General features: G+C 41.8%; 1 protein-coding gene across 1 annotated transcript in view; it reads right to left on the bottom strand.

Annotated features, from left to right (window-relative positions):
• Window positions 1–25,747, bottom strand: part of LOC126282097 (zinc finger matrin-type protein 2) — a 45,826-nt gene that overhangs the window by 7,786 nt on the left and 12,293 nt on the right. The window contains exon 4 of the mRNA XM_049981555.1: window positions 12,019–12,164. Coding sequence (XP_049837512.1) covers window positions 12,019–12,164 — 146 coding nt within the window. The remainder of the gene's footprint in view (window positions 1–12,018; window positions 12,165–25,747) is intronic.

Raw genomic sequence — 25,747 nt, 5'->3', positions numbered from 1 at the left:
ACACTGCATAGTGCATGGTGGAAAATGCACCCAGGATGGTGTTCTCACCCAAGAGATGGAGAATGAGCGAGACTTAAATGCGACGACGAGGAAGTGGGCTAAAGATCTCAATGCACGATGGACACAATGCACCATGTAAGGCACCCTTCCCCAATTGGCTCGCTCTTCGGGAAAATTTTGAAGAATGGAGGTCAAACCCTACAGGGGACCATCACATAAAGGCCAAAACGTGTGAAACTCCTTTTAGTTGCCTCTTATGACAGGCAGGAATACCTCGGACCTATTCTTACCTCCTGACCCACATGGGGAGGATGAGGTGGAAAGAGGGTAGGGCAGCTATGTGCACTCGAGAGGTTAGGCGGAGGGAGCAGAGAGGTGGGCGGATAGTGGAAAAGGAGAGAAGTAATTCAGTTGCTCCCATGTTGGGTGGCACTGAGTTATGAGGAGAATGCTCCTCTGTGGCCAGACAGTGGATGATGATGATGATGATGATGATGATGATGATGATGATTATTCGTTTGGGGGCATTCAACAGCACAGTTATTAGCGCTCGTGCAAAGTCCCAATTTTTTTCACAGTTCAATTTTTTACACGTCTAATCGAGCTACTGTCACAAATAGTGATGATGATGATGATGATGATGATGATGAAATGATGAGGACAACACAAACACCGAGTCCCCAGACAGAGAAAATCCCCAACATAGCCGGGAATCGAACCCAGAACCGCTCAGCAACATTAACCACTACTGGATGGTGGGACTTTGTGAGGTGTTGGGAGACTGGAAAAATAAAGCCCCTGTTACACAATGCACCTAAACTGTACACCTATGCACCAGCACCCCAAGCATGAGTTTCTCGAACTACAGGCTGGTTCACGTAGACCTATTACACCATCCAAATGGGATATACTTGGCGTAAATGTGCAGTAGACAGTAATAATGTGTGAAACACAGATAGAACTATATGATCTCTTGTAAAGTCAATCGTTCTACCGTGCGATACACAAGGAGGACTGTGTGACATATTGGAATGTCATTCGTTCAAATTATTTATGTGAGGTTCCTATTTAATAAGAAATTGTTTTTTATCATTATTCGTTAAGTAACTGTTATTCTCTTATGTAGGTTACTACTTTTTTTAATTACAGATTCAATAGTTTTATAATATAACACTTAATTACAAAGATATATATGTACACTCCTGGAAATTGAAATAAGAACACCGTGAATTCATTGTCCCAGGAAGGGGAAACTTTATTGACACATTCCTGGGGTCAGATACATCACATGATCACACTGACAGAACCACAGGCACATAGACACAGGCAACAGAGCATGCACAATGTCGGCACTAGTACAGTGTATATCCACCTTTCGCAGCAATGCAGGCTGCTATTCTCCCATGGAGACAATCGTAGAGATGCTGGATGTAGTCCTGTGGAACGGCTTGCCATGCCATTTCCACCTGGCGCCTCAGTTGGACCAGCGTTCGTGCTGGACGTGCAGACCGCGTGAGACGACGCTTCATCCAGTCCCAAACATGCTCAATGGGGGACAGATCTGGAGATCTTGCTGGCCAGGGTAGTTGACTTACACCTTCTAGAGCACGTTGGGTGGTTCGGGATACATGCGGACGTGCATTGTCCTGTTGGAACAGCAAGTTCCCTTGCCGGTCTAGGAATGGTAGAACGATGGGTTCGATGACGGTTTGGATGTACCGTGCACTATTCAGTGTCCCCTCAACGATCACCAGAGGTGTACGGTCAGTGTAGGAGATCGCTCCCCACACCATGATGCCGGGTGTTGGCCCTGTGTGCCTCGGTCGTATGCAGTCCTGATTGTGGTGCTCACCTGTACGGCGCCAAACATGCATACGACCATCCTTGGCACCAAGGCAGAAGCGATTCTCATCGCTGAAGACGACACGTCTCCATTCGTCCCTCCATTCACGCCTGTCGCGACACCACTGGAGGCGGGCTGCACGATGTTGGGGCGTGAGCGGAAGATGGCCTAACGGTGTGCGGGACCGTAGCCCAGCTTCATGGAGACGGTTGCGAATGGTCCTCGCCGATACCCCACGAGCAACAGTGTCCCTAATTTGCTGGGAAGTGGCAGTGCGGTCCCCTACGGCACTGCGTAGGATCCTACGGTCTTGGCGTGCATCCGTGCGTCGCTGCGGTCCGGTCCCAGGTCGACGGGCACGTGCACCTTCCGCCGACCACTGGCGACAACATCGATGTACTGTGGAGACCTCACGCCCCACGTGTTGAGCAATTCGGCGGTACGTCCACCCGGCCTCCCGCATGCCCACTATACGCCCACGCTCAAAGTCCGTCAACTGCACATACGGTTCACGTCCACACTGTCGCGGCATGCTACCAGTGTTAAAGACTGCGATGGAGCTCCGTATGCCACGGCAAACTGGCTGACACTGACGGCGGCGGTGCACAAATACTGCGCAGCTAACGGCATTCGACGGCCAACACCGCGGTTCCTGGTGTGTCCGCTGTGCCGTGCGTATGATCATTGCATGTACAGCCCTCTCGCAGTGTCCGGAGCAAGTATGGTGGGTCTGACACACCGGTGTCAATGTGTTCTTTTTTCCATTTCCAGGAGTGTATTTATACAGCATTTTGCACATGGAGAACCCAATTCTTTTTGGAGCTATTGCCCTGGCAAAGAGAGTAAATCTTCATAAGGGCAGAATGACCACGAAAATGAAAAGCCTGATTTTGTTGAGCTCGACCCTAGCTGAAAAGAAGGGACGAAGGGAGGGGATCATATTCACTTCTTATGAAAGAACTGAGGCTCGAAGATCCACAAGAATTTTGAAACTTCATTAGGATGGACATGGCCTGTTATGAGAAGCTGCTACCTATGATAGAAGATGGAAGTAACAAGTGCGACACAGCCATGGGGAGGCTGCCTCACATTCTCGAAAGTAACAATTAAATCATGTTTATACATTTTGTGATCATAGCAGCCCGGATCACGAATAAAATACCAGTGAAAGCCCTGTTATGTTGCAGGCTGGTTGTAACATTACATTTGCTGGTGACTTTCTCCCATATCACTGCCAGTTTCTCTTCTCTGGTATGCTGAAATAATGCAAGAGATGCAATCAAATCAAAAATGAGCTTTTGTAAGTAAGGCATTACAATGTTGTTGTTGTTGTGGTCTTCAGTCCTGAGACTGGTTTGATGCAGCTCTCCATGCTACTCTATCCTGTGCAAGGTTCTTCATCTCCCAGTACCTACCGCAACCTACATCCTTCTGAATCTGCTTAGTGTATTCATCTCTTGGTCTCCCTCTACGATTTTTACCCGCCACGCTGCCCTCCAATACTAAATTGGTGATCCCTTGATGCCTCAGAACATGTCCTACCAACCGATCCCGTCTTCTGGTCAAGTTGTGCCACAAACTTCTCTTCTCCCCAGTCCGATTCAATACTTCCTCATTAGTTATGTGATCTACCCATCTAATCTTCAGCATTCTTCTGTAGCACCACATTTCGAAAGATTCTATTCTCTTCTTGTCCAAACTATTTATCGTCCATGATTCACTTCCATACATGGCTACACTCCATACAAATACTTTAAAAAATGACTTCGTGACACTTAAATCTATACTCGATGTTAACAAATTTCTCTTCTTCAGAAACGCTTTCCTTGCCATTGCCAGTCTACATTTTATATCCTCTCTACTTCGACCATCATCAGTTATTTTGCTCCCCAAATAGCAAAACTCATTTACTACTTTAAGCGTCTCATTTCCTAGTCTAATACCTGCAGCATCACCCGATTTAATTCAACTACATTCCATTATCCTAGTTTTGCTTTTGTTCATGTTCATCTTATATCCTCCTTTCAAGACACTATCCATTCCATTCAACTGCTCTTCCAAGTCCTTTGCTGTCTCTGACATAATTACAATGTCATCGGCGAACCTCAAAGTTTTTATTTCTTCTCCATGGATTTTAATACCTACTCCAAATTTTTCTTTTGTTTCCTTCACTGCTTGATCAATATACAGATTGAGTAATATCGGGGAGAGACTACAACCCTGTCTCACTCCCTTCCCAACCACTGCTTCCCTTTCATGTCACTCTTATAACTGCCATCTGCTTTCTGTACAAACTGTAAATAACCTTTCGCTTACTGTATTTTACTCCTGTCACCTTCAGAATTTGAAAAAGAGTATTCCAGTCAACATTGTCAAAAGCTTTCTCTAAGTCTACAAATGCTAGAAACGTAGGTTTGCCTTTCCTTAGCCTTTCTTTTAAGATAAGTCGTAAGGTTAGTATTGCCTCACGTGTTCCAACATTTCTATGGAATCCAAACTGATCTACCCCGAGGTCGGCTTATACTAGTTTTTCCATTAGTCTGTACAGAATTCGCGTTAGTATTTTGCAGCTGTGACTTATAAAACTGATAGTTCGGTAATTTTCACATCTGTCAACACCTGCTTTCTTTGGGATTGGAATTATTATATTCTTCTTGAAGTCTGAGGGTATTTCGCCTGTTTCATACATCTTGCTCACCAGATGGTAGAGTTTTGTCAGGACTGGCTCTCCCAAGGCCGTCAGTAGTTCCAATGGAATGTTGTCTACTCCGGGGGCCTTGTTTCGACTCAGGTCTTTCAGTGCTCTGTCAAACTCTTCACACAGTATCGTATCTCCCATTTCATCTTCATCTACATCCTCTTCCATTTCCATAATATTGTCCTCAAGTACATCACCCTTGTATAGACCCTCTGTATACTCCTTCCGCCTTTCTGCTTTCCCTTCTTTGCTTAGAACTGGGTTTCCATCTGAGCTCTTAATGTTCATGCAAGTGGTTCTCTTATCTCCAAAGATCTCTTTAATTTTTCTGTAGGCAGTATCTATCTTAACCCTAGTGATACTCCCTTCTACATCCTTACATCTGTCCTCTAGCCATCCCTGCTTAGCAGTTTTGCACTTCCAGTGGATCTCATTTTTGAGACGTTTGTATTCCTTTTTGCCTGCTTCATTTACTGCATTTTTATATTTTCTCCTTTCATCAATTAAATTCAATCGATCATCTGTTACCCAACGATTTCTACTAGCCCTCGTCTTTTTACCTACTTGACCCTCTGCTGCCTTCACTGCTTCATCCCTCAGAGCCACACATTCTTCTTCTACTGTGTTTCTTTCCCCCATTCCTGTCAATTGTTCCCTTATGCTCTCTCTGAAACTCTGTAGAACCTCTCGTTTAGTCAGTTTATCCAGGTCCCATCTCCTTAAATTCCCACCTTTTTGCACTTTCTTCAGTTTTAATCTGCAGATCATAACCAATAGATTGTGGTCAGAGTCCACATCTGCTCCTGGAAATGTCTTACAATTTAAAACCTGGTTCCTAAATCTCTGTCTTACCATTATATAATCTATCTGATACCTTTTAGTATCTCCAGGATTCTTCCATGTATACAACCTTCTTTTATGATTCTTGAACCAAGTGTTAGCTATGATTAACTTGTGCTCTGTGCAAAATTCTACCAGGTGGCTTCCTCTTTCATTTCTTAGCCCCAATCCATATTCACCTACTACATTTCCTTCTCTCCCTTTTCCTACTGCCGAATTCCAGTCACCCATGACTATTAAATTTTTGCGACCCTTCATTATCTGAATAATTTCTTTTATTTCATCATACATTTCTTCAATTTCTTTGTCATCTGCAAAGCTAGTTGGCATATAAACTTGTACTACTGTAGTAGGTGTGAGCTTCGTATCTATCTTTGCCACAATAATGCGTTCACTATACTGTTTGTAGTAGCTTATCCGCATTCCTATTTTCCTATTCATTATTAAACCTACTCCTGCATTACCCCTATTTGATTTTGCATTTATAGATCTTAGTCACCTGACCAGCAGTCTTGTTCCTCCTGCCAACGAACTTCACTAATTCCCACTATATCTAACTTTAACATATTCATTTCCCTTTTTAAATTTTCTAGCCTGCCTGCCCGATTAAGGGATCTGACATTCCACTATTTTACCTCCGGAATATTTTACCCAAGAGGACGCCATCATCATTTAATCAAGCAGTAAAGCTGAATGCCCTCGGGAAAAATTACAGCCGTAGTTTCCCCTTGCTTTCAGCCGTTCGCAATACCAGCACAACAAGGCCGTTTTGGTTAGTGTTACAAGGCCAGATCAGTCAATCATCCAGACTGTTCCCCTTGCAACTACTGAAAAGGCTGCTGCCCCTTTTCAGGAATCACCCATTTGTCTGGCCTCTCAACAGATACCCCTCCATTGTGGCTGCGCCTATGGTACGGCTATCTGTATCGTTGAGGCACGCAAGCCTCCCCACCAACGGCAAGGTCCATCGTGCATGAGGGGGGGGAGGCATTACAATACAAATCGAAAAAATTACCATGTAACATTATGCACGTATTACTCAGAAAGAGACGACTGCTGATGTACCTTATTGTGGTACAAGTCCGGGTCATACATCCTTTCCTCTCTATATGCCTGAATTAAGACACTTAATGACTCTTTGCACCATTTCATTTTGAGAATACGAAGCAATCAATAGAAAAATGCTTTCACAAACAGCTAGTATGAAAGAATCTACCGGGGGCAGGGGAGGGGGGGGGTGCAGGGGGGGGTGCAGGGGGGGGTGCAGGGGGGGGGGGGGTCCGGGGTGAAGAAGAACTGCGTTTATTAAACCTAATTGCTGGGGGAAAAAAGAAGAAAAAAAAGTGCAGAAAAATACCCAATATGAAAATCTGAAATTAGCCACTAGCCACTTAACAATTAGCAAATGAGAAGCAGAAAGTGCTGCGGTGCCCCCTTCTGCACATGCACGAGTTATCAATGTGTAGTGCAGTTAGAACTACGCTCTATTCTGGTGCTTGGATAATATGTCTGCTAATTTTTGTAGTTTCACCAGTGCTACCGCTAGATGGCTCCCGTTGTAGACCAGTACCGTTCACGGCGGTTCGTCGTGTAATACCCACTTATGCAAAGGGAGTTTTTTTTTTTTTTCTCTTCCCCACGTTTGGGAGGATAATTATGGTTTGTGAAGGCTTCAGTGACACCGTCAGTATATTTTGAGAGGGGCTGCTCATCACTGCAGATGCGATGACAATGGGTGGCTAGAATGTATGGAATGGACTTCTCGGTAAGGAAAGGGTGGCAGCTGTCAAAGTGGAGGTATTGTTGAAGGTTAGTAGGTTTTACATGGATGGAGACACTGATGTAGCCATCTTTGAGGTGGAGGTCAATATGTAGGAAGGTGGCTTGTTGGGTTGAGTACGACCAGGTGAAGCAAATGGAGGAGAAGTTCTTGAGGTTCTGGAGGAATGTGGATAGGATGTCCTCATCCTCAATCCAGATCGCAAAGTTGTAATCAATGAATCAGAGCCAGGTGAGGGGTTTAGAATTCTGGATGTTTAGGAAGGATTTCTCTAGATGGCCCATGAATAGGTTGCCATAGGATGGTGCTATGTGGGTGCCCATAGCCATACTGCAGACTTGTTTGTTGGTAATGCCTTCAAAGGAGAAGTAATTTTGGGTGAGGATATAATTAGTCGTGGCGACTAGGAACGAGGTAGAGGGTTTGGAATCTGTCAGGTGTTGTGAAAGGGTGTTCAGTAGCGGTAAGGCCATGGGCACTAGGGCTGTTAGTGTAAAAGGAGGTGGTGTTCTGGGGCCATGAGTGTGTATGTGTGTGTGTTTACCATCTAATTCTGAAGAAGGCCTCACTGTCCAAAAGGTATTATTTGTGGCAGTGGTTTTGTTGTACCTATCTGTGACTCAGCATCTCCGCTATATGGTGAGTAGCAACTTTCCTTTTCACAATATTGTTACATTCCATCCAGGAGTTTTCATTGTTTGAAACACAAAAATCATATTGTTTTAAAAATCTCTAATTTTGTCCCACTTACAATTACTCAATTTTTTTTTACAGTTAGCAATGTAATAGGTATATAAATATGGACAACTAAACAAAACAGATGATGTTAAGGAGCAAACTGCCACATGTGTACAGTCTTCAAGAGACAGGACGGGGGAATGTGGATGATTCAGCAAAGGAGAAAAAGAGGGATGAAGTAGAGAAGTATCAGTAAGTGAGACTGGTAGGGAGATAGAACAGTGAAACTGACTGGAATCACGAATGGTGGCAAGAGGGTGGAGGCAGGTAGGAGACAAAGACTGGCAGCAATTGAAGTGAGAGAGTTGCATAACTGGAGGATGGCTGCAGGGGAAAAGTTACCACCACTGCAATCCAAAGAAGCTGGTATTGGTAGTGTGGATGGGAATTCATATGGTTTGAAGAGTGAAGCAGCTGAGGTCAATTAACTTACATTACATTTCATGCATCACAACTGAACCACAGCTGGGCAAAAGACATTCAACTTGGTCGATAATTTGTTCATTCATAGTCATACATACACAGAATGCTGTACAATAGTTTAAGTGAAGTTATCATACAATACTGCTTCTAATACAGGTAGCCCACATTTCATAGGATGGGACATTTTAAGTCACAGCTGAAATTAGGGACGGCGAGTGTGGCCGAGCGGTTCTAGACGCTTCAGTCTGGAATTGTTCGACCGCTATGGTCGCAGGTCCGAATCCTGCCTCGGTCATGGACATGTGTGATGTCCTTAGGTTAGTTGGGTTTAAGTAGTTCTTAGTTCTAGGGGACTGATGACAGCAGTTACGTCCCGTAGTGCTCAGAGTCATTTGAAACATTTTTTTGAAATTAGATGGTGTGAAGTTGACAAGAGAAACCTTATTTGATCTCAACAAGGATATGATCCATGGGGCAAGGGTTGGGAGCAGAAGAAGAAAGGAAGATTAGGATTTAATATCCTGTTAATGATGACTTCACTAGAGATGGAGATCAAACAGGTACGGGATGAATGAGAAAGGAAGTCAGCTGTGTCATTTTCAAAGAAACTATCCTAGCATGTGATTAACAGAAATCATGGAAAACACAGATCTGTATAGCTGGATGGGGAGTTTAGTGTCTTACCACTACGCTACTCCACAAAATTTGGAAGTAGATATGGCACAGACTAAAAAGGATATTGTGAAGATTTGCTAGGTGACAGAATATCACTTTGGAAAGCTGTGTAATGAGTGTGGGGTAATGGTGGAGATAAGGTATGGCAAATCTGTTTCTCAACCTGGTTGGTAGGGTAATACTAGCCTGCAAGGTCCTGACAAAGTCCATTATTATACTTGGGAAAGAGAGAGTTTGTCACTACAAATAAGGTGTACACAAATGGCCAGGTTGTACGGGGATGATGTTTGGGTGTAGTACTTTCTACCTCACGAGATGCAGAGACATCTGTGAATGCAGCCGCATGATATACTAACAGTTCTGCTTGTTGTTGTTGTTGTTGTTGTTGTGGTGGTGGTGGTCGTCTTCAGTCTGAAGACTGGTTTAATGCACCTCTCCATACTACTCTACCCTTTGCAAGATTCTTCACCTCCAAATAACTACTGCAACTTACATGCAATCACTTGAAGATTCAGATGGTGTCCTTTCAAAAAATCCCTTCTTTTAGTCAAATTAAGCCACAAACTTCTTTTCTGCCCAGTTTGATTCAGTACCTCCTTATTAGTTATATAATCTACCCATCTAATCTTCATCTCTTCTGTATCACTACATTTCACAAGCTTCTACTTTCTGTTTGTCTGAAGTTTATGTCATCCATGTTTCAATTCCATACAAGGCTACACTCTAGACAAATACCTTCAGAAATCCATGTTCAATATTAAAGAATTTCTCTTCATCAGAAGCACTTTTCTTGCCACTGCCAGTCTACATTTTTTTATATCCGCTGCACTTTAACCATAATCAGTTATTTTTCTGTCCAAAAAGCAAAGCAAAACTCACCACTACTCTTAGTGTTTTGTTTACTAGTCTAATTCCCTCAACATCACTTGATTTAATTCAACTACATTCCACTATTCTTGTTTCACTTTAGTTGATGTCCATCTTTTATCCTCATTTCAAGACACAGTCAGTTGCCCTGAACTGCTCTTCCAAATCCTTTGCTGTCTCAGACAGAATTACGTTGTCATCAGCAACCCCCCTCCCCTTCTGACTTCAATTTCTTCTCTTCATATTTTTTTGTTTTCTTAACTGTTTGCTCAGTAGACAGATTGAATAACATCGGGGGTAGACTACAGCCCTGTCTCACTCCCTTTTCAACCCTGCTTCTGTTTCATTTCCCTTGACTCTCACAACTGCTGTCTGTTTTCTATACAGGTTGTAAATAGCCTTCGCCCCCACTTATCTTCATAATTTCAAAGAGTTATTCAAGTCAACACTGTCTACAAAAGCAATAATCACAGGTTTGACTTTCCTATTTTCTAAGAGAAGTTGTAGGGTCAATATTGCCCTGTGTGTTCCTACATTTCTCCGGAATCTAAACTGATCTTTCCTGGGATCGGATTCTACCATTATGTCCATTATTTTGTGAAGAATTCATGTTAGCGTTTTGCAACCATGACTTATTAAACTGACAGTTTGGTAAATATTTATATCTGTCAGCACCTGCTCTCTTTGAAGTTTGAATTATTATATTTTCTTGAAGTCTGAGAATATTTCCCTTTTTTCATATATCTTGAACATGAGGTGGAGCAGTTTAGTTATGACTTGCCCTCCAAGGATATCAGTAGACCTGATGGAGTGTCATCACAACCAGGGGCCTTGTTTCAATTTAGATCTTTTAGTGCTCTGTCAAATTATTCTGATAGTATCATACCGCTCATCTCATTATAATCTCTTAAGAGTCTCCATCTGTCAATTTCTTCTGTTGCAGTAAAAGTTAACAGACTCTTGGATTCTCCTTTGTTACTTGTTACGGTAATGATTAGTAGCAGCAACTCAACAACTTGTGGATAAAACACTACTTAATTTCCACTCTTTATGCAGTGATTCACTCTCACAGCATTTTACAGTGAAGCTTTTAACAAGAAGACACACCGAAGTCTTAATGGCGGTGGCATTCTTGTTCATCAGACATTGGAGCATTGTTATTCCTTGAAGCAGCAGAAATTTCTTTGCTGCAGCTTTGGGTGATGTCAGGCACAGCTCAAACAAACTCAGCACAGCACCAAGCCCAAAAGGAATACTTCAGACAGATGAAACACAGCAATGTATAGCCCATATACATAATATTTATGAATTGAGCAGCAATCTGCTGGGGTGGGTAGTAGAGTGTGGAGGCAACATGGGGTAGGGGGGGGGGGGGGGGAGGGATAGCAAGGTAGGGGTAGAGGAAGATACTGTGCTGCCTGTTACGGTATGCAGATATGTGGCGGGGACAGGATGGACTGTTAGGTGCCGAGTCAGGTGACTGTGCTGGAACAGTGGGGGATGTGGAGGAGAGAAGCAGTGATGGAGGAAGAAAGAGTTCAGAAGAAGGATCATTTGCTTGAAAGTTTAAATGTTTAACCATCATTTTCATTGTGTCTGCAACTCGAAGCCTCCTCCGTATGGTGAGTGGCAATCTATCCTTGTTAATGAAACTTGTTAATGTTAAATAAAGCACTGTTGTTATTAATTATTATTAGTTGTACTGTCTTACTAGGAGAGAATGGCCTCTGTCAGGGCAATAGTTTGATTTCTAGAAAAGGACAATAGAATTGACAATCAATCTGAATCAAGAGAATCTCGAAGAAAAACACACTCTGACCCACAAGAAACCACTTCGATAAACTCAAGAAATTTTCAGTGAAGAATTCTGAAACACAATAGCACAATATAAATAGCAAATTTAAAGCTTGCACATTGGCGTATAAGGACTCACATTTTTTTTTTTTTTTTGGGTTTTAGCTGTCATTGTACGGCAATGATGTATGGTACAAGGGAGGTAACTCTAACCATGTTATTTTGAAGTAATTTGCCAAGGAGATTATATAGTTTATACTAATTTTACGACCTTAAATTTGTGTTATTTTGGATTACAGTTTTTTTATACTTCAGTGTCATTAGGTTTCCAGTTTCTACAAAAATATAATAATTACATACCTCTTCTCGGAGTTCTTTCATTTTCTGTTCGATATCATAGTCCTTTTTCTTCTCTTCCAGCTTTCGCTTATTAAGTTCAAAACGTTTTTTCACCTGATCCAAAGAAGATCTTTCAACTCTCATAGTCATTCCCAAATTTCTTTGATCTAAAGATAAAATGAGAGATGAGCAATAAATTATTCTAAGTGTATAACCATCATTAAATTGTTCAAAGAAATGTTACAGTACAAATTTCTACAACAATAAACCTAAGTTTCATGTGTATATAAATCATTCTGCCAGATAGCACCTAAGATACAGTTCTGTCATTGCAAATTAATACTTTCATAACAATAAAAGAGGAAAAATTCAAAAAAATATGTATACAGACAACATGAAGATCTGAAAATTAGAGAAAGAAAACACTTTGTTAAAGTGATTGACAAACAAACACACACACACACACACACACACACACACACACACACACACACACACACACACAAAATGTCCTTCGAACGTGATGTGCTGTCTTAAGTTAATGGGTTATTTCAGTTTGCTGATTGGTGCCTCACCACTCTGTAAGATAACATTTCTAACAGTTTTTGTGCCTTCCATTCAGTTTCCATCTCAATATGAGTTTTTCTTAGCTTTCCTTTGGAAGAAAACTTACAGATTAAGATAGCTACTGTTGGTGTCACAGTTATTAGAGATGGAGCACGGGGTGTATATAGTCTCTCAATCTCCATGCCATCTCCTGCAATCCGTTACCTGTGTGGTATTCCAAGAGCCTAAAAGCCAATAGTCAGTGATCACAAAGTGAACTGGGAAGTCCTATGTGGACGACCTCAATGAAAGATGATGGATTTATATGCTCTGCCACCTTCTTGGAATCCAACAACACACTTATTTTCAAATCTAGTCGACTGGATTGTTACTCAATGAGAGACAGAAGCATATTACATGGTCTATCTGCTAAGCCCAAATGGAAACATGGTTCCACTGCCTACCAGACACTGTTGTGTGTGATCGGTGACAGGATTTTCATGGCTATTAAGATGACAACATGTTGCTGTTTGTGACAGATAAACAATATTTTATTCAAAATTATCTCCATTGCTATTTATACATTTCCCATCTCTCCGGCAGGCTATGAATGCCACGCTAAAAAACAGTTCTTCTTTTGAAGTGAGCCAGTCAGCAAGTCATTTTCGTACATTTTCATTTGAACTGAAGCGTTGTTCAATGAGACTGTGTCCCTGTGATGCAAACAGACGATAATTGGGATACCACAACAATAAGACTAAATTCATGATGGGAAAACATCAAATGTAGTGTCCTGCAATGTTAGGCTCTTGCCCCACTTCTGTTCTTGACTAACATAAATGAACTTGGAGGACTCTTCATAAACTGAAATGTTTGTGAATGATAAAAGTATAGAGATAAAGGGCCTAAGGACATCCAAACCTGCCACAGCTACGATAATTGTGGAACAAGCTTGCTTGCATATGGATCACAATAAACAACTTATCTGTTAATTTTACAAAATCACATATAATGCAATTTCAAACAAGTATAGATGATTTGTAGGCACCAGAAATCAAGCAAAACAGGTGAATGCCATATGTAACTCTATGAGAGAAAGGCACCCACATCTTCTATAGCCTTATGTGCCATCAATTTATTTATTTACCAGTTTCCATGCAAGCCACAGCTACTTGGTCATAGAATGTATTAGAACATAGTTTACAGAACAGTGTTTGGGAACTCGTGTACAGAATAGAAGGTGTGTGACACAAGAAAACCTTGACAATCTAGATTTCAATATTTAGGATTTTTCACTATTTTTTTCAGTTCTGCTGGAAGCCCCACTCAAAATGAAATGTGCTGAACAGTGCAGACCTTGCTGAACAATGCTTAAGGAGCTGTTATAAAAGTCTAGTATTCACTGAAGGAATGTTGCAGTTTCTTCCGAATGATTCAATATTATCAACAACAAATCCCATCATAGAATGTGTGTACAGGGGTGGCAGAATTAGAATCCAAGACACCTGAACAATGGGCTACACAAAGTTTGCAAACTGGCACTACAGATCAGCCTGACAACCCTTTTCTGAGCTAAGAATATTCTTGTTGACTGCATAGAGTTGCCTCAAAAAGTAGTACTATACGAGACGACAGATTGAAAGGAAGCAAAGTAAATGAGCCTTCATGTTTCAATTTTGGAGACAGTGAAGATCATTCTTATACTGATGATAGCAGATTCAATCTCTGCACTAGGTTTTGAAAGTGATACTTCCAAGGAAGTCTTCCATCTACCCTCAGTCCTAAGAAGTTAAAATTGTCGATCTCACTGACTGCTTGAGCAGCTTGGGACAATAACATTCCACTTTAAGAGTTCTGTAGTAGAAACTCCATGCATTGTAGTTGTGTAATCTGTTCTCTGAAAGCAATGTACTGATGCTACTGACTACCATATTAGCTACAACACATATATTATGTTGCACTTCTTTCACAATATCACCTGTGTCATCTGCAAAGAGAGAGAGAGAGAGAGAGAGAGAGAGAGAGAGAGAGAGAGGGTGGGGGGGGGGGGGGGGGGGAGAGGAGAAAAAAAAAGAGCCATTTGTCCCTACTGTTACTATAACTTTACATGGGGAATAAATCCACCCTAGTCGTATTTAACAGATCCTTGGTTTGTATAAAATCACACGAATGACCATGGTTTCGGGATGTAACTCCTATTCCCAGGCAATACTAAAAAAAGAGAGAGAGAGGAAAACTAAGAGAGAGTCTTCATAAAATTAATTAACATTTAAAGGACCCATTCAATTGTGAACATCAGGTTGTACCTTGATTGCATACAAGAAAGTCATACCAGTCACGTGAAAAAATCCAGTGAATTTATCAAGTAGCATGCTAGGTCCCATGTGGGTGAGGTACAAAAACATTTTCTGAGTCAACCAATACCACACCAGGTAAACACGGCCTTACAAAAAAACATGAATGTAGCAGCAGATAAGCACACATTTCCAGCCTAATGTATCCATGAACCAACTGTGAATGAATAGTCATGTGCCAAAGAGTTAAAAAATTAAAATGAAGGCATAAAGGCCATAGAATGTCAATTTGTGAACCTGAAAAGTTGCTTACCATATTAAGTACCCACCCTGCCACATATTGTGAAAGCCCAGCAAGACCAGTCAACAGACTGCCACTAAAAACGCAATGAGACTCTAGTGGCTGCCACTGGAACTAATATAGACGGCAGGAGGGACCACCGAAGAAATAACAGCTAACAAAATGTCCAAACCCTCCTACTACCCCCTCCCTTCAGTTTTCTTTGTTTTTGTAGTGCCTGAAGACGGGATTTACATCCTGAAACCCAGGTCATGTGTATGATTTTATTCAAATAAAGCATCTGTCAAGTATAACTAGATATTTTATTCAAATAAAGCATCTGTCAAGTATAACTAGATGGTTTATTCATCATGAAAAATCATCCTTGTTTTTTGACACTGGAGGACAACCTTTTGTTTTCTACTTTTCAGGCAGCACATTTTGTGTACTCAGATATGCAACTACTCTTCTGTACACCGCTTTTCAAAAGTTTTTGAGAACTATGGCAACAAAGAAATTGGGCAGTAATTGTCCACACAATATCTTTCCCCCATTTCTGAAAGAGACTTCACTAACAAGTATTTCAATCTGCCAGGAAATTGGCCACACCTGAATGACACACTACACACCTGACATATTACGGAACTTAAATTGGTGCATTTATCTTCATAACCCAAATTGAAATTTCATCATTCTCACAGGAGCCTTAACTCTTTAATAATGTAATAATTGTTTTATTTCATCTTTGGTTCTTTTCTTTAGCTGCATGTGAAATAGTTGCCTTTTAACACCAGCTTTCAAGTGTTCTACATATTTACCCACACCCATAAAATTTTGATTTAACTTGCCAATTACTGACAGAAAGCAATTACTAAATATTCTGTACAATTCTAGTGGATCATCAGGTTTCATTCACACACAAGATTGGCATAATATGTCAAATACCACATACTGCCTCTTTCACAACTGACCTTAAAAGTTTTAACTTTTTCTAAGAGCTTTCTATTTTGTTGATGAAATACATTATTTTAGCCCATCTAATGGCGTTCTTCAGCACTTTGCAGTTGTCAGTAGCAAAAGTCTGCTACCAAGCTCTGGCTGTCCTCCTGCATGATACTCTAATGCCAGTAGTTATCCAGTTTGGTTGCTTATTACTACTGCATATGTGTCTGCACATCTTTTTAATGGTTGGTTAGTTGGTTGTTGGAGTTAAAGTGACCAAACTGCTAGGTCATCAGTCCCTCCATCCTAAATGTATCTAACCAGGAATAATCCTCACAGGAACATTTATGCGCAACATGCACCCATAATCCCTATAGACTGTGCTGGTGTCACAATGCGAGCACATCTGGACACATTTCATACATTTGAAGCACCAAATTGGGGGCGGGGTGGAGGGACAACACATACAGTTACATGTCACATCAGTATACCATCATCTTGACTTTTTAAGACAATGAATTAATCGCCCTAAAAGGCCAAGACGAAGGCCCCGGTAGCAACCTTATTATCCTTTGGTCTCTTATGGGGACAACACATGAAATGTATACCCCATCCCCCCAAGTTGGTGTGTAGTTCATCGTCAGTCTGCAAGAGATGGTCATGATGGGAAATGATGCCTTGAATAATGTCTAGACTATTATAGGGAGTTATAGGCACCAGAATGTCACCCAACTCATCACAAGCATGCAACACCCGTGAGAACAGAGGATGCTGTTTTCAACAAAAGTGACCCACTCTTTATTTTGGATGTACCTGCAACTTCCCCAAACTTGTCCTCTATATTGCTCAAAAAACAATTGGTGGGCAGTATTCCTCTGCTTGTCACTTAGCCATACATTCCTCCCATGGCGTAGTGGGGAAGGAACAATTTCGGGGTTGTATCTCGCTGTGCAGAATGAGTTCTTTCCTTCTGAAGAGACTGCTGGGGCTGTATAGTCACCAGTGGGAGAGAGCTTCATCCACTTCATATGCTTGTCACCTGCCAAGGTGTCATCCACTGTGAATGGAGGCTCCCCCACGGGTGCCATCCAGTCTCAGCAATGGCTACCTGCCCAATAATCCATTGCTCAAGAGTCCCTGTGCCCCAGCCACAATGGGCACATACTCCTTGGCAGAAATGGGGGTGTTTCAGCTCCGGCACCAACAGTGTGATCACTGTGCCATCTAGGGGCTACCACTGTGCAGGTACTTGATGACCCCCCACCACAACAGGGTGGTTACTGTGCTGGGTTTTGGGTGTACTAACATAGTGGAAAGGAAAGATGTTAAGGTGGAAATCCACAAAGATAGAACATATAACACATTGGCTGACCTTCCTTGTGTGACATGTACTTCCGGAAAATTTAGAGAAGTGATGGCAGGTCAAACCCAACAATGAGCACCGTGTATTCATTAATGAAAAGGTGGAGAAAGTGTCAGAAGTTAGATGGGAAACTAAGCACCTAAATCATGTATCAGGTCCAAGGGGTCTGCACCAAGAAGACCATTCAGTGGAAACAAAGAGGGGAAAGGAGTAGTGAAAACAGAAGCTTGGAGCATAGAAAGGGAAATAGTGGTGCAAAGGCTGGGGCCCTGTGTTAGCAAAACACATACTCAAAAAAGAGTTAAGAGCCCCTTCTCCTGCACAACCTTCAAATTTCGGTCTTAATTATTTTGAATGAAACATTACACTTGGCATAAATGGCACTCTTCCCTTCTGGAACAAACTCCTTGCACAGAAAACACATAAGGTGTACCCATCCAAAGGAAGCATTCGTATTTCTTAGCTGTGTAATGTGCTATGTAATTTATACTCAAATAATGTCAGTGTCAATATATATTAGCAATTCATCTACTTTATCTGTACTACTCCGATTACTTTAATGAAATATGCTTACTGAACCTTCATTTATTCAACCAACTTTCAGTTTTACAAGGATATTCTTCAAGCAGGTATACTTCCTACATGACTTCATCGTAAACATGCCTAGCCCTTCTACACATTATTACTGGAATTTGGTCTTGAGTGAGCCCAGATTTCCCTACTACACTGTACCTTGTTAGCTTCACCAATCATCTCGTCCCATTCCTACTCGAGCACAGCCCATGCCCAGTATAGCTCAACTTTTGGATATTCTCAACTGGCATCACCAAACTGTGTTCAATGTCAGCAGTAACCAGTGCCTTTTCAAGGCTCATATTAACATGTCTTTACAGCATTTTGTGTGTGTGTGTTTTATGGGCATTCAACAGCAACATTATCAGTGTCCTTAAGAAAATTATTAGAAAACAAATATAGTTAAAATGTCTAAAATGTTATAAACAGGTAAAAGTAAGTCTTACATAATATACTCCCTCTCTACAAATCTGAAAATAATTACATAGGCGTATATGACTGGCTCGAGATTTATAAAAAAACATGGATGTGCTAGGCACCCTGATAACACATTAGAAACTTCTCCCTAAAATCTTAGGGAACAAGATGAACATTTCACAAAACCCTGAATGTCTCACCACATTCGTTTGACTATTAGTTAAAATAGAGGGCAAACCTGTCGGTAAATCAGCTGCTGTACTCTTGTCTGAATATAAGACATAATCTAAAATGTGGCGCACTGGGATGCGTACACCACAAGAACCACACAGTGGAGTGTCCTCCCACTGAAGCAAGAAGTCATGTGACACAGAAGAGTTCCCTGTGCACAGATGAGTGAGAAGGACGTCATCTCATATGCGTGGCTGGAAGGAAGTATGCCATGACCAAGCTGTTGACTTTACTAGACGCAATTTACTGTCTCTCTCTTCCAGCCACACTTCTTTTCTTCTATGCATGACCTCTGAATTTCAACAGTGATGAGATAGCTTGTAGGTGGATGGCACATGAGATTATTTGATTCTTGGCTCCTACACCTGCCATTTTGTTTACCTTAATACTCATGTTCTCTGGTGTCCAGCAGCGCACCTCCTTCCTTAACCTTTGAAGGCACTGAAGTGTGTCCTAGATATTTTATACTACTGTATCTGTTGGGTACAAGTGTTATACAGAGTTAAGGATGCTTTGGGAGCCTGAACAATTGAGGAATTTTTGCAGTTGCAACACAACTGATCTGCTACACACAATTCTGCACTGAACACAGTGAATTCTTGAGGCAACTGGGTCTTGACAACATGGCCATGGAAACAACAGAGCAACCAATGGAGTCCCTCTGTTTGGGCATATCTGTGAATACAGCTACACAGGATGATTTTTTCCACCTTGTAGGAACTATAGGGATTGAGTGATGTGAGGATACGGAGCAAAAAAGGTCTAATGAACTCATGTCCAGAAATGAATGGTTTCAGTGCTAGGGACAACTTATTCAATCATACTCTGTTATAGAGACTGTACAATGTATCATACAACCACAGTCCTTTTAAGGGTGGTACTGTTTCTTGTATGTCATGCCCTAGCACCCTCTCCTACAATAGTCATTGGGGAATTTTGTGTCTGATTCACTTTTCTTGCTGACTCACCTTGAAGTGGATGTGATACAGTGTTGTACACAATGATTCTGAATTCAAATCGAGAGCTTGTTGACATGGTGTTTACTTACAGAAAGGCAAATGAAAATGGGCAACAACAACAAGCACAGAATTTAATGTTTGCAACAGTGTTCTGCCATTTGTTTGAGATAGAGTCATTTCAGGAAGCAAGAATTTATGATGTATGTACCTGAAATGTTCAGACACGAGACTTGGAGGAAAATGTGATTAGCACTGTGGATGCCAACCGCCGTGTCAGTACCAGGCAGTTGGCCCGCCAGTACAGGGTATGCCAAACGATCATGTGGAACATACTCCATGACACTTACAGCATGTGCGGGACTTACTAGTGACAGACTTTCCACAATGCGGAGTGGTATCTTCTACTTTTATATTGGTCATCTGTGGGATAGTATGCAGAACCCCCATGATACGGTGACAGCAAATCATTGGTGCAGCCAGAATGTGTGGGCCGAGATAACTGGCGACCATACTTTGTGACCAGTCTTCCGAATATGGCACCTAACAGGCTGGAACTATTGGTGTTTTTTGCCGTAACTTTGCCTCCCCTGATGGAAGCAGTGCCACTGATGATTTGAAGGGTTACGTGGTGCCACATGACAGTGATCCAGCCCACTTCACTGTTAAGTCCAGACACATCTCAATTGGGTGTTCCCTGGTCGACAGGTCAGACAAGAGAGTCCAGTTGCATGGCCTGCTCATGCACTGGATCTTAACCTGTGTGATTTCTGGTTATAGGGCCATCTCAAGAGTATTCTGTATGCAGAGCCCATTCGAGATGCGGACACACTGGAGCAATGTATTCCTGTTGCCTTTGACACTATTTGAATGCAACCTGGCCGATGTGAACGTGTGAGACAGAACATGCTATGGTGAGTACATGCAAGTGCTGAGGCACATGGAAACCATTTTTAGCACATACTGTAACTGTGGTTGAAAGGTACAGTATGTATTAGAACACAGTCTCTGTAACAATGTATGATTGAATAACAGGTTTCTTGCACAGAAACCACACATTTCCATACGTAAGTTAATTATACCTCTTTTGTTCTGTATCCTCTCATCGATCAATCTCTAGAGTTTGTACACGGTGAAAAAAATCACCCTGTACAGTTGTGGTGCTCATTTAAAAGTTCATAAAATATTGTATTAAAACACACACAAGATTGCAGCTTCTCTTTCTAAATCCAAGCATTCAATTCCAAACATGGATTTACATTTGTACTCACCCCACACCAAGTGAGTTCAACATTACTTCACATGGATCCCAAAAGACCTTGTTGCTCATGGAAGATTTGGGAAAAGGTGCTTTTAGCAGGAGAAGCAACAGTGTGATACACTGGTAACATGGGAGCCACGAGGATCTTATATGCTTGATGAACCTTGAGAAGTTTCGGCTGAATGGTACGTGGCACATACCTAAGTTCAGAGACTGGGTATGGCTCTCGTGGCCTGCCTGACCACCTTATGATGAATAGCGCCAATGATCCAGGTAAGAAATCATGCTGATCCATACATTGTGCACCTGCAATGAAGCCATGGCCTAACAGAAGCCCTATTAAACATGGGTAGATGCATCCTGCCGCCCCCCAAGACCAGTGGCAAAAGCACTTTAAGATATTAAGTTCTTTCTGGGTCCTTGCCTTCAGATCCTGCAGAAGTTCTGAATAAAAAATGAGGCCCATAAACCTCATAGAGTCTTTAAAATGTTGAATGGTGTACCTCACATGCAAGTGAGGCATATTAACGAGAAAGAATTCACACACACACACACACACACACACACACACACACACACACACACACACACACACACTTATCTGCAGAAGATGTAAAACCTGTCTTGAGGGTTCACTCATCCAGCCTCTTTGGTGTAAGTTGTAACTGACGAACCGCTGTTACAGTGGCAGAGGAGGAACAAAAAACTGCAAAATCAACCACAAATAAAGAACACTGTACAGGACTGCTTACTGCAAATGTTATACTGTTGACAGCTATAGCAAAGATGGTGGCACTTGATGTACTTCCCTGGAGAACATAATTCTCCCACTCAAAACTATCTGACACATCATCACCAACTCAGTACCTAAAAGACTGTTCTGATAAGAGAGACTGAATGACAATGGGGAGGTAACTACAAAAGACCCACTGGTGGAGAAGTTGTTCAGGATACTGTGACTCCAGCTAGTGTTGGATGCCTTACTGATGTCAAACAATATCCCTAGACTATGCTGTTTACATAGGAAACACTGCTGGATAGCCACCTCTAGCAGGGTCAGGTTGTCAATAGTGGATCGACACTCCTGAACCTACAATGAGAACGACAAAGGAGTCAACTGGCCTCTGATGACAATAGTCATTCGCTCCGGGGTATTTCCTACACAGCTTATTAAGGCAATGCTCTGGTGACTACTGGGACACATTCGGTCCCTGCCTGGTCTGAGGACAGGTATCAAATTTGTCTCCTTTAATGAGCTGGGAAATTATCTTGCCTGCCTTATCGAATTAAAACATTTTAGGGGGATTTCTGTTCACATTGTTTGCAAGTTTCAGGCATGCTGTATTGGGTTGGGAATTGACTGGGCACATATTGTGAGCCTCAGACAGTGCCAAATCCTAAATGGAGGAAGGGCACTTGTATGACTCAGATCTGTTGGATCTGAAGTTCAACTAATCCCTTCCATGATTGTGCAACAGCAGTAGACTGCTGAATCTGGGCTGGCAGTGGAAGTAGCCACTGCAAAATGCTCTGAGACTGTCTGTGCAATATTCTGGACATTGTCTGGAGACACCACAGCTTCAGCACCACTGCTATAGGTAACGGACAGCATTTTTCACAAATCCTTGAAATGGCTTCCTATACTTTCGTTGGTCAGCACTTAAATCGTCGCAAAGCTGCATACCTAATAAAACTTGCTGGCAGCATGCATCAATGCACCACGATACAGGGTGCCTTCAAAGATGACATTTGGACTTTGTGACAGGTCCTTCCCCATTTCTAGAAGATGCCTCGGTTTTCAAAAACATCCAGTTGGCTGAATAGCATCCAATTAGCTCTGTTGATCATCCATCTTAGTGGCTTCCTTTTAAGAATTGCTCCATCTGTAGATGAATCCAGGGTGGAAAGTGCTCACTGGAATAAGGGTCATCAGTAACATCCCATCAAATAGAATCTGTGAGGTTTGAGGCTGAGGCTGACCTAGTGGAAGCATTGAAATGAGTGGGATTGTCCCTCTGAGGACGCACCATACCTGAAACATCATGAGGCACTCTAAAACATGACCACTGGGGGCAAGTAGTGTTTCAGCCTCACAATACATTATGGGCATTTAAGTCTCCCAGCAGGAATTTGCTTGTAAGATCTGCAAGAGCCTCAGGATATATGGCTTCTTGTGGTGGTAAATACAAACAGCATATAGTTGCCATTTGACAACATTAACTTCGACTGCAACTGCTTGCAGGTCAGTAACCAGGCATAAAGCAGAGGAGTGATGTGTATTATTGACAAACGAAGCTACGCCTCCCTTAGCCCTTTCCCCAGTCAGTCACCCTTGTGATGGAAGGTTTAGCCATGTAGCACAGGGGCATCAGCGTGTATAAAATATATTTCTTGTACACATAAGCAAAGAGGACATTTTAACACTAAGAGTTTCAGTTCCTCTATGTGTCTGAACCCACTGATCTTTCACTGTAGTATGGCAGTCATTTTACTGATGAGGTTTCTCTCTGACACTGTCTCTCGACCACAGTGGGGATCTTTCAATAGATGGAGGCTTAGTCTGGGGGCAAGATGGTTTCTTGAGGCACACTTCGTATTCCACTGTCTCCAAAGCCAAATCATTAGAACCATCAGAAAGAACGAATCTACATAGAACGACAGTTTACGGCCTGTCTTCTCCTGTGGCTGGTGCTTTCCATTTGGTTTGTTTGTCAGAGAAGAAACATTCATAGTAATGGTAGTAGTAGTGCTGGCCTGTTTACTGGAGTCTGCCTGTGGAGATGACAGAAGCTCTTCAATGTCAACATCCGTGGACTTTTCTGATGTTCTGGGAGGAGCTATATGCTCCGCAACAACAGCACCTTTGCAACTGCAATGAGAAACACATGTAGGAGTGCTGACACTAGCAGCCTCTTTTTCGAAAGAGGCATCAGCTTTCTGAAAAAGATTTTTTAGACGAAACTCGCTCTGTCTTTCCTGATGGGCCATAGCTATAATGGCTCCATGGACAAGATCATTTCCATTCCTTGGCTCACTGTTGGTGCTATGGACCTTTTATTTACTCTGTTGTATGTACTTGTCAAGCCAATGTGCCACCCTTGTTTATAAGTGGAGTGTGCTCTCATTATGCTTGTGCAATTCGTGCTCATTAATATTATTTCCAGAAGATCCGAAGATGGCAGCTACACTCGGTCAAAACCAGTCATTGAAGAAATAATCATATTTCAACACATGATCTTGGCTGCAAAAATTGTTATTTAACACTTCTGCTACAATTCAAGGTGAATAGTGTAGCTCTTTTCAACACATATGCCCTAGGGCATTTAGCTGCCTGTAGATTCACTGCTTGTTGGGTACAAGGTATATCAACCTACAGTGTCTCATTCATCAATGGCTTCATAAATTTTGAAGGGCCAGCGATTCCAACTAAAATCTTATGAATGTCAAAAGGTGAAACTTTATCAAAGCTTCCATCTTTCTTTTTAATTATCAAAAACGAATTCTGTCTAGCACCAAGAGTTCTGTTACTCTAAATGGAAGTACTTGGAATAATTCCCGCATCAGAAGTAACTATAAGAGCCCTCTTGTCCGGTTAGGTGTTGATACTCACCAGTGGCACACCCATTCTGCTGGGAGTTGAGAGGAATAAGATTGATGACATACCCACAAAAAAAAGGCTGAGCTCCCTGAGGTGCTCGCCATTTAGCATGACCCAATAGCTATTATGTGGTTTTATTGGAAATACCACAGACGTGAAGAGCGTTACACTACTCCCCCTTTCTCTCCTAGTTGGCTGTAACACCAGAACAGTTGTATGAAGTGAACATTAGTGGACCAAGTTTTAGTAGCAATCCTGTTAATCACCACCTACATCACAAGCACAGTCCCTATATCTGCTGCTTTTTAGGTTAACAAGAAAGTACAGTTCTGCTTGCTTCATATTTATGAGGGATATCAGAAAGTTTTAATTACCACGACAAAGAAAAGAATCTTCCCCCCCCCCCCCCCCCCCCCCGATCTGTCTGCAATCCTGCTATACACTGAAAACCCTGCACTCAAATACCGCAGCACAATACTAGAAAAGCCAAAACAAAATGGCACAGATGACTGTTAAAGTGAAGTATCATGGGGCTATTTATTTTTGGTGACAGCGGAAATGCTGTGACTGTGTCAGACCAATGCAGACAGCTGAAGAAATCGTATGGATTGGCCTGACACATATGGAACATTTCCGCTGCTGGTGGAAATGAATTGCTGAATGATACCTATCTGCAAACCAACGAATTCGAATTATTTGAATGTTGGGCCCCATAAGGTTCCCTTTCTGTGCAGTGACCGTGGAGTATAAAATTATAAAGAATGTAGCAACCAGTCGTGGAAACATAATTTATTTATCTTGTTGCAAATTGATTTTGACTGATATCAGTCATCATTGGTGCATTTTTCTAACCGATACATGCCATAAGTAGAAGTACTGTCCTTGGCAGATTCCTATCATGATGGCATGTTTCGGTTAGAAAAATGCACCGATGATTACTGATATCAGTCGAAATTGATTTGCAACAAGATAAATAAATTGTGTTTCTGTGACTGGATGCTACATTCTTTATAATTTCAGAATTATTTAACTTTATATTTTAAAAGTGATAAATAAAACTTTACAACCACTCCTTGTAAAAATCCTACCCACTGTTGAGCTGTGTTGCACACAACTGTATCATCATTTTTTTATGCAACCAGTTACAGACATAAATAGACCATCTTCAGGCACCTACATAAAACAAGAAGCCCAAAATAGGGCACAATGACTAATTAAAAAAACTGTCATAATATAATAATTGCCATTCATAAGCTATTGACAACTTAGATTGTGACATCATACTCAGA

Source organism: Schistocerca gregaria, chromosome 7 (assembly GCF_023897955.1).
Source record: "Schistocerca gregaria isolate iqSchGreg1 chromosome 7, iqSchGreg1.2, whole genome shotgun sequence".
NCBI lineage: Eukaryota > Metazoa > Arthropoda > Insecta > Orthoptera > Acrididae > Schistocerca > Schistocerca gregaria.
This window is presented reverse-complemented; position numbering and strand designations above follow the sequence as displayed.